This window comes from Desmodus rotundus, chromosome 7 (assembly GCF_022682495.2).
Source record: "Desmodus rotundus isolate HL8 chromosome 7, HLdesRot8A.1, whole genome shotgun sequence".
In the NCBI taxonomy this organism is placed as follows: domain Eukaryota; kingdom Metazoa; phylum Chordata; class Mammalia; order Chiroptera; family Phyllostomidae; genus Desmodus; species Desmodus rotundus.
The window spans coordinates 35799610-35809532 of NC_071393.1; the positions used below are offsets into that span (position 1 = coordinate 35799610).

Here is a 9923-nt window from a genome sequence, read left to right on the forward strand (position 1 = left end):
CTGCTCCTCCCCTCCACGCCCTTTCTCCTTCCTTATGTCAGCCTGTGTTGGCACCCACTTGGAAGCTGCCTTCCCCAGCAGATGCAGGCTGGGCAGGTGGCCTTTTCTGAGATCACTTGCCTTTGTGACTGCCTTCCTTCTTCCTTCTGCCATTTTAAACTGACTGAGCACACACCAGCCAGGATGCAAGCAAGAGGGCGGTGTGATAAAGGGAACTATCAAAGCAGAGTGACTGATGGTGGTGAATGGGTTTCCTCAGGGTGCTCTGCAGCCTTGGTTATTAATTGTGGATCTGGTTCCTTCACTGGATTGTGACTTCACGGAGGGCCAGGGCTGTACCTGTTCATATTTATACCTTACTACCTATCAGAGGGCCTGTCACACAGTAGGAAGGTGGGCTGAAAGAACGGATTCCACAGACCAGGTGATCAAATGCCAGCGGCTCCCATGTAAGAGCAACTCTGGTGCTGCTCTCCAATCAGGGTGTGCCCTAATTAGGGTCAAAGGGCAGAGAGATTCATTAATTACTGGAGAAAGTTGTGGGGTATTTCTGTCAGTGAGGTTTTGTCTAGAAACAAACAAGTTGAGTTTTTCCGGTAACTATGGGTGACTTGTAAAACAATGTGAATTGTATGTGTGTATGGCTCTTAAGCAATCAGGGCATATTTCTTAAGCCATCTGCCATGCTTGTGGGTCGGGAACCCTGCCCCCTTGCTGGCTGAACCAGCCTTACCCATTGTTCCTGGGGACAAATCCACCCCTGACCCCCACACTACAGGTGGGACCACTTTTAAGCTACCACTCTCTAGGGGAGAGGCCCCATCCTCACTGCAGGAGTGGGAGGTGGAAGTGGGGGTTTATACACCTCTGCCTGCCCACACCAGCTACTAAAACATTACAATTTACATGTCAACATTTACAATGTAAGCAGACGACCCAGAATCATAGGACCTATAAAGAGAATCAGCAGTCAAAATAGGGACCAAACTGATTCTCAGCCCGCTTAGAAAAGGGTTATATAGGGAACACAAAATATCTAAAAATTCTCAGTTTGTTTTTCATGGAGATTAAAGAACATCCCATGTACAGAAAACAAAAACAGGCTGACGACAAAATTCATCCTGAGAACGTGAACCTTTCAGCAATGAAAAAACATGATTCTTAAGAAACACAAAACAACCCTGCCTGGCGTGGCTCAGTGGGTTGGGCACTGTCCTGCAAACCTAAAGGTTACCTGGTTCAATTCCCAGTCAGGGCACACACCCGGGTTGCAGGTTCAGCCTGGTGGCTGCACGTGCAAGAGGCAACCGATTGATGTTTTTCTCCACATTGATGTTTCTCTCCTCTTTCTCCCTCCCTTTCCCTTTCTCTAAAAATAAATAAATAAACTCTTAAAGGAAAAAAAAATGAGGTTCCGGCCAAGATGGAAGTGTAGGTAGAAACCCTTCACTTCCTCCCACAACCAAAAGGAGGATAACAACCAATCCAAAATCAATAAACAACCAGAATTGCCAGAAAATCAAACTGCATGGAACTCTGACAACCAAGGAATTAAAGAAACAGTCAACCAGACCAACCAGACTGGTGTGCTGAGAGAAAGAAATATGGCCCAAATGAAAGAACAGAGCAAAACTCCAAAAAGAGAGCTAAGCGATGAGGAGATAGCCAACCTATCTGACGGAGAGTTCAAAGCCCTGGTAATCAAAATGCTCACAGAACTGACTGAGCTTGGTCGCAAAATGAAAGGACAAATGAAGGATACCCAAAGTGAAATAAAGCAAAATATTCAGGGAACCAACAGTGACAGGAAGGAACCCAGGACTCACATCAACGATTTGGAACAGAAGGAAGAAATAAACATCCATCCAGAACAAAATGAAGAAACAGGAATTCAAAAAAATGAAAAGAGGCTGAGGAATCTCTGGGACAACCTGAAACATTCCAATATCTGAATTACAGGGGTGCCAGAAGGAGAAGAACAACAGCAAGAAATTGAAAAGTTATTTGAACAAATAATGAAGGAAAACTTCCCCAATCTGGTGAAAGAAATAGACTTCCAGGAAGTCCAGGAAGCCCAGAAAGTCCCAAAAAAGCTGGACCCAAACAGGAACACTCCGAGGCACATCATCATTATGTTACCCAAGATTAAAGATAAGGAGAGAATCTTAAAAGCAGCTAATGAAAAGGAGACAGTTACCTACAAGGGAGTTCCCATAAGGCTGTCAGCTGATTTCTCAAAAGAAACCTTGCAGGCAAGAAGCGGCTGGAAAGAAGTATTTGAAGTCATGAAAGGCAAGGACCTACATCCAAGATGACTCTATCCAGCAAAGGTATCATTTAGAATGGAAGGGCAGATAAAGTGCTTCCCAGATAAGGTCAAGTAAAGGAGTTCATCATCACCAAGCCCTTATAATATGAAATGTTAAAGGGACTTATCTAAGAAATTGAAGAAGATCAAAAACTATGAACAGTAAAATGACAACAAACTCACAACTATCAACAAATGAACCTAAAAGAAAACAAAAACAATGAAAATGAAAACTAAGCAAACAACTAGAACAGGAACAGAATCAGAGAAATGGACATCACATGGAGGGTTTTCAGTGGGGAGGGGGAAGGGGGGAATAGGGAGGAAAAGGTACAGGGAAGAAGCAGCATAGTTGGTAGGCATAAAATAGACAGGGAGAGGTCAAAAATGGTATAGGAAACAGAGAACTCAGAGAACTTATATGTATAAGCCATGGACATGAACTAAGGGGGATGGGAATTCTGGAGGGTGGGGGGTTGCAGGGCGGAGCGGGGATAAAGGAGGAGAAATTGGGAAAACTGTAATAGCATAATCAATAAAATATACTTAAAAAAAAGGAAAAACGAAACCCATCATAGATAGTAAATAGTAGAAAGGGGTCTCCTAAAAAAAAAAAAGAGTTGGTAAATTAGAAAATCAATTCAAAGAACTCTCTGAGAATCAGGAAGAATAAAAGCAAAGTAACACAATTTTTGAAAAAAGTATAAAATATGTAAAATATGGATTTAGAGCTCTAATATCCACATAATAGTTGAAAAGGAAAAAATATGTAAGTGAAGGGAAATCAATATACGAAAAGCAGAAGACAACACTTTCCAGCTGAAGACTAAATGGGATTATGACATTTGCTACCTGTGAAGAAAGAAGGCTTACAATAGAAAAGGCATAAAAAATTGGCAATAATCTAGAACTAAAATTTTGTTATTTCAGCTAAATCTGGGTATAGGAAAAGTAACGAGGGGAGAAGAAAAAGGATGCTAACTGGCTTTATCTTGGCTAGAGAGTAGTGATAATCTACTCTGGATAAACGTAGACACACACAGTATGTTCTAACAATGTTTGTTAAAAATTTAAACAAGAGTAAAAAGAGAGAGCTATGTAAGATACAATATTTGCATATATATAGGTGTGTGTATATGTAGATGTGTGTGTATTCTATAAAGAATACAGATTTTTTTAAGTCCTAGGAATATATTAGTTCAAGGAATACGCTAGACCCCAAAGAAAAACTCAATATAGTCTCAGATATAGAACTCTTACTTACATATTAAGTGACTGGACTACAGAAATTAACATCAAATATAGAAACCAAACATTACATGTTTTGAAAACAAAACATTAATACCAATAAGGAATATAAGACCAAAAGCTAGTACTTTGAAAGGATCACTGAAATAACCACAAATATAGATTAGAAATAAGGCAGGAGATATAATTACAGGCGTAGAGATTTTAAAATTTTGAAAGATAACTCAGAATGAACTAAAAAATGTTCCAGAAAATCTGAGTTAAGATCCAAAACAGATCAATACCATGGAAAAATAACCTACTCTTCAAAAAAGGCACCAGTCTCTAGTTTTCCAAGAAACTTCTATAAGCCTTAATTGCTTGTGTTCTTTAGATTGTTTTAGAGCAGAAAAAGATAAGAACAGTAAGATTTTAACATTTATTGTTAACATGTGCCAGGCACTATGCTAAGTAATTTATAGACATTATCGACATTCAAGAAAGTTAAGCTTTGCCCTGGCCAGTGTGGTTCAGTTGGCTGGAGTGTCATCTCATAAGCCACAAGGTCACGGGCTCCATTCCTGGTCAGGGCACAAGCCTGGGCTGCGGTTAGGTCCGGTGGGGTGGCGCATACAGGAGGCAACCCATGGGCCATTCTCTCTCACACCGATGTTTCTCTCTCTGTCTCCCTCCCTTCCCTTCTCTCTAAAATCAATGAGCATGTCCTTGGGTGAAGATAAATATAAATAAATAAAAATTAAAAAAGGAAACCTTACAAATTCATTAGTATAAAATGAGTAAGAAAACATGACCAAGGAATCACACATATTCATAAAAACTGATCACATCTATAAATATACGTTATAGACTAAATAAGATGTTGTAAGTGGAATCCAGCTACGAATTAATGAGAATTAAAAAATGGTTCAACATAAAGAAAACTATTAATATAATTCATCATACTAAAAGGTAATAGGAAACCTTCACAGCATCCAAAGGAGTAGTCATTCCTGAGAGCTTAACAAATATTTTTATTTGTTAAAAATAAAACAAAATAACAACAAAATTCTTAGTAAAACAAGAAAAAGGCAACTTTCTGTTTTTTTCTTTTTGTTAATGAGAGAGAGAGAGAAACACCGATTAGTTGTTCGATTTACTTATGCATTTATGCATTCATTGGTTGAATCTTGTATGTGCCCTGACCGGGGATTGAACCTGCAACCTTGGCAGATGGGGACAACACTCTAATCAACTGAGCTACCAGACCAGAGCCCAAGGCAACTTTCTTAATTTGATTTTTAAAAGCTACCTAAGGAAGTCAATAATGAACATCATACTAAACAAGAAAACGTAAGAAAATTTTTCATGAATCATAGGAACAAGATAAAGTTGCTTTTTCTAACCACTGTTCTTCAGTATTGTTCTGACCCAAATGAAACAAAACCACAAAGTAATGTGTATAAATTATGGAAAGAAAAAAGACATTATTTGCAGATAATAGGATTGTTTACCTAGAAAATCCAAAAGAATCAACTGAAAAACTTACGAAAATAAAAGAGCTCAATATAACTGGCTAGACGTAATTAATACATCTAAATCAAGACCCTTAATGAATGATAATGATGATCAGTTAGAAATTCTAATGGAAAAAGACTGCATTCACAGTATTATTAAATATTCTAAATTTAACTATAATTTAAAAGTTCAACATGTGAATAAAAATTTAAACCCAAAAGATGAGGCCAACTCTTTCCAGATTTACTGCAATTTTAATAAAAATTCCAATGAATATGTAAATTCTAAAACTGCATAAGAGCAAAAAAAAAAAAAAAAAGCAAATTGTTTCTGGAGAATGGGAACTTGTCCTACCAAATATACAGTTACAGAACTCCTTAGCAGGGTTAGCATAGGAATGGTCAGATCATTGGCACCAAACGGAGATTCACCAGCATACAGAGGCATTCGGTACAGAAGGGCGTTTCCCATCAGAGCAAGGACGCACTATTAAACCCTATCAATAAAAGATGAGAGAACTGGCTTTCCATTGGGTGAGAAAAGCAAAGTGAAGGTTTCTGCCATATATATGCCACACACACAAATAAATGCCACTTGAATTAAATGTTTAATTATACAAACAGAACCATGACATCATTAAAATAGACTATAAGAAAATATTTTTAACACTGGCTTGGGAACAAAATCTTTCCTAGGATGATCACAGCCAGACACTATAAAGGAAGAGATTTATGGACTGGGCTATGTAAAACTAAAAACTTAAACACTAACGCCTGATGCTGTATGAGGTATTGCTCGAGCTAGAACAGGCTCTTACCATGAAGGGGATGAATTCTTCCAAGGAGGGAAAAAAAGGCAAAGGACTTAAATTGGCAATTCGCAAGTGAAGAAGAAAATGGTAAATAAACATATGCAAAGCAGCTGAACCTGAACCTTAAAAATAAGCAAAGAAACCCAAGTTCAAACAACAATATCCACTGTTGGAGAAGGAGGGCGGGGGCGTGGGACTGTGGGGAGCGCAGGTGGTTGGAGCAGGAAGTGAGCCGCACTCGGGTCAGCAGGAAGGTGGCTCTGAGGGCATCCGCGCCAGCACACTATTCAACCCTCCACTTGCCCAGCACACAAAGCAATCCACCGGGGGAGGGTGTCCCAAAGTTCACATGGGTACACTCCCTTTTTAGCAAAAAGGGGTAAAAATAAGTCCTCGAAAGACTATATATCCCTATCCCTGTATACATTCACAAAGAAACTCTTGAAACATTCGTGACAATGTTACCTGGATGGGCAAGGCAGACGAGGTGGGCATTAGGCAGGTTATAGAGAGGAATAGAGACTTTGCCCTCTTTCCATTAAGTTTTGTTTGTAATTTTTGAACCATATAAATGTATTTTTATTTAAAAAATGGTTTAAAATCTTGTGCTGTTTAATGCAAATAATAACTGTAGCTGATTGTTTTTTTCCATACAGACATTCTCAGAGAGCACAGTGTTAGGTTTTGACTTTAAGACACAAACGACCTGCATCTGTCCCACCCTAGAGCCCAGCTGTACACCAAGTGCCCACGGCAGTGCTTGTGGAAAATTCCACTGTGAGACTTTCTAAACGGCAGTTTGATAACATGTATCGAAATGTAAAATTTCCACACCTAGCAATGACGCTTGAAGGAATTCCTGGGTAGAGTGCAGTATTATTTATTGCAGGTGGAAACTAGAAAGCGTTGTGATCCACTAGCGTGGCGTAGCACCAACTGTGGTCACTGCCACAGGCGCTGCTTGTTTGCGGTCCGTACTTGGAGTTGGAAGACCCTAGAAGCTCCCCCGTCCCACGTTTTCAGCTTCGTGACTCTGGATCCCTGCTCCCCACTCACCCTCGACCCCGGCTCTCAGATGCGCCGCCCCACCCCGGCCTGCCCACTGGCTCACCTAGTAAGCATCGGGCTGCGGTGGTTGGGGTTGGAGCAGAAGATGTTGTTGGACTTGCGCGTGCCGTCCAGGAACTCGCACACCGACTGGCCGCGCAGCTCGGCCAGGGGCCGGGCCTCGTGCTTGAGGAACCACTGGTGCGCCTCAAAGCACTTGGCGCAGAGGAGCTGCTCACACTCGAAGCACCAGAAGTCCGCCGTCTCTTTGCAGCGGGTGCAAATGGCCTGTGCGTCCACGATCTGCCGGTACATCGCCAGGCGCCGCTGCAGACTCTCGAAGAAGACGTTGTCCAGGGCCGGCCCGCCAGCGCGGGGGGACGGGTCCGCCTGGCAGATAGGGCACTGCATTCCCGGCGCCTCCAGGCATCCTGAGCACAGTGTGTGCAGGCAAAGCAGTAGCTTAGGGCTCTTGGCTTCTACCTGGCAGCACTGGCAGCGCAGGAACTGGAACTCCTCCTCCGTGGCTTGCTGGGGGAGCAGAGGGGAGGGGTGAGACCTGAAGTCCCAGGAGTCACCCCCCACCCGCCCCCCCACGTCCAGTCACATGCTTCTTCCCCTCTTCTCCCCGCCCCTCCACAAGCAGACATCCGCCTGATGGCTGGAGGCAGTCACTACATCGTGCAAAACCCGGGCTTATCAGTACCCTAACTTCCCACTTACTCAGGCCTTCCCACTCCACCTCCACTCCCCATCAGGCACAGGATAAAGGTGAACATAGAACGACCTAACATATGACCCAGCAATTCCACTCCAGATATATGCCCCAAAGAACTGAGAACACTGCCCCAAATGGATACCCACATTCACAGCAGCACACTGTTCACAACAGCCAAAGGTGGACACGACCCAAATGTCCGTCATTGACAAATAAACAAAATGTGGCACATACAATGAAGTCTTATTCAGCCTCAACACGGAAGAACGTTAAGCTGCATGGACTAAGCCAGACACTAAGTCAGACGCACGTATGATTTCACTTGTGCGAATATCTAGCGCAGGCAAATTCGCAGAGACAAAGTGCCGCAGAGATCACCAGGGGCTGGCGGAAGGGGAGGATAAGGAGCTACTGCTTTAAGAGGGCAGAGGTTCTGAGTGGGGTGATGAAAAAGAGACGGTGGTGACAGTGACACAACATTATCAACGTACTTAATGCTACTGGAAATGGTTAAAGTGGCAAATTGTGTGTTGTGTACCTTTTACCACGATTTTTAAAAATGCAAAAAAAAAAGCTTAATACAGTACATGGCAAATGAGAGGAGCTCCTAAATACTAACTAGTCATGTTAATCAATATTATTTCTAGATGTAATTATGCAAGTAATACAAATTACTGCAATTGGTGTTATTTGTGCTTTCAAAAGGGCCTGGAAGAACATAGAGCAAAAGATCTAAGTAGTTTCTTTGGGGGGTGGGGGGGTGGGAAGCTGGGGGTTTGTTCAGAAGACTAAGGCCAAACTTCCAGGAGGTAAACCTAATAAACCCCCTTGGGAGCAGGGGCTGAGCAGGCAGGGTGTTCCAGCAGACGCATAGGGAAGGCTTCCTGGAGAAGAGACCACAGGGGCTGTGAGGCCTTAATAGTGATTCATCTCTTTTACCCGGGCCACAGTCTCCCATTCTGATGTGGTACTTGGGCTTTGTTTTCTCCAACGTTCCTCCCAACCCCCCGTCCCCGGTCAAGAGCCACGCTGAGGCAGGGGCAATCAGGCTACCACCCTGGGGCCTTCGTTAGAGCAGGGGCAAAGAGGCCAGTCGCCGGCACGTGGGAGAGAGTGCGGTCCCACGTGCCTCTAATCAGTGGAGAACAGCAGCCCAGACAGGGTCCCCTAACTCATCCTGGTCCCCTAACTCATCCTGGTCCCTTTTTCTACTCTACCTACTCCTACGCTAGCCAAGGGGGTCAGGACCCTAGGGTCTGGTCTTCCCTCTGCGTACGTGGTGGCCGAGTTCCCTCTCCCTTCTCGCCTCTCCCTCCACCACAGCGAATTAACGAAGCCTAAATAACCCCCATCTCCCCAAACCACGTAGTACCTCCGTCGGGCTGTGGTCCGGGCTGGGCTGGTGGCTTTTGGAGGACCCTGGGGGAGGCATGGTGGGCGCGCGCGGCAGTGCAGAGTCCTGCTGGGACCCCAAAGATCCGGCGGGTGCAGGTTCTTGCTGCATGAACCCCAACTCAGTTTCGATTCTCAGTTTTGATCTTGGAGGACGGGAAAAGCTGAACGAGAATCGTGCGCCAGATGGCTGAGTTTCCGGAGCTGTCCGAAAGGGGAGGTGCCAGTTCTGGGCCAGTCTCCCGAGAGGAAGTGAGACAGGAGCTGGAGGCGGTTCCAGGGGCGGAGAGGCAGACAGTGGGTTTTGAAGACACTCCCAGCTGGGGTAATGGGAAAGTGGCAGAGCTGATGGGGGCGCAGCCCTGGCCCTGGGCTTTGAACCGTTTGTCAGCCCACAGTGACGCAACTTTGCCAGCTCCGAGCTGGAAGCCCCGGGCACAGAGATGAGCCACCTATGGCTCTTGCTTTGGAAGAATCCCAGATCTAGTGGAAGGGCAGTCCCTAAAACGGAGGTTTTCACACAGTGTTGAGACAGGCTAGAAAGGAGATCTCTCAGCTGGGACTTGGAACAGTGGAAAGTCACCAGGGATTCAGAGACTGGGAAGGCTAAACAGAGAGAACAGCGCGTGCAAAAGCATGGAGGTCTGAGACAGAACAGCCTGTCTAGAAACTAGTTTGGGTTCTTTTCTCATTTAAGAGGGATCCATGAGCAATGTTGGCCCAGGAGTGGAGCGGGACAAGATGGGCCAGTGATGATGGAGTTGGTTTGGAACCTAGAAAACTGTGATCCATTGTGCGTGACAGGGAAGTCACTAGACAACCTAGGGGTAGGTGGTCTGTTCTAGGACAGTGGCTGTGGGATACAAAGAGGGACCTGAGTCAGAGGCGCTAGGAGGACACCGAGC

At 44.2% G+C, this 9923-nt stretch overlaps 1 protein-coding gene across 9 annotated transcripts in view; it reads right to left on the reverse strand.

Annotated features, from left to right (window-relative positions):
• PML (PML nuclear body scaffold) overlaps positions 1-9258 on the reverse strand; it is a 43790-nt gene extending 34532 nt beyond the window's left edge. For 8 of the 9 annotated variants that reach the window (XM_045192733.3, XM_053927996.2, XM_045192732.3 and 5 more), the window contains exons 1-2: positions 8999-9255; positions 6973-7439 (exon numbers count right to left, since the gene is read on the reverse strand). In XM_045192733.3, the coding sequence (XP_045048668.2) occupies positions 6973-7439; positions 8999-9130 (599 nt within the window). In that variant the 5' untranslated portion in view covers positions 9131-9255. Of the gene's footprint in view, positions 1-6972; positions 7440-8998 lie in introns of all 9 variants that reach the window. The other variant, XM_024557231.4, reaches the window with a different exon arrangement.
• Between the last annotated feature and the right edge of the window lie 665 nt (positions 9259-9923).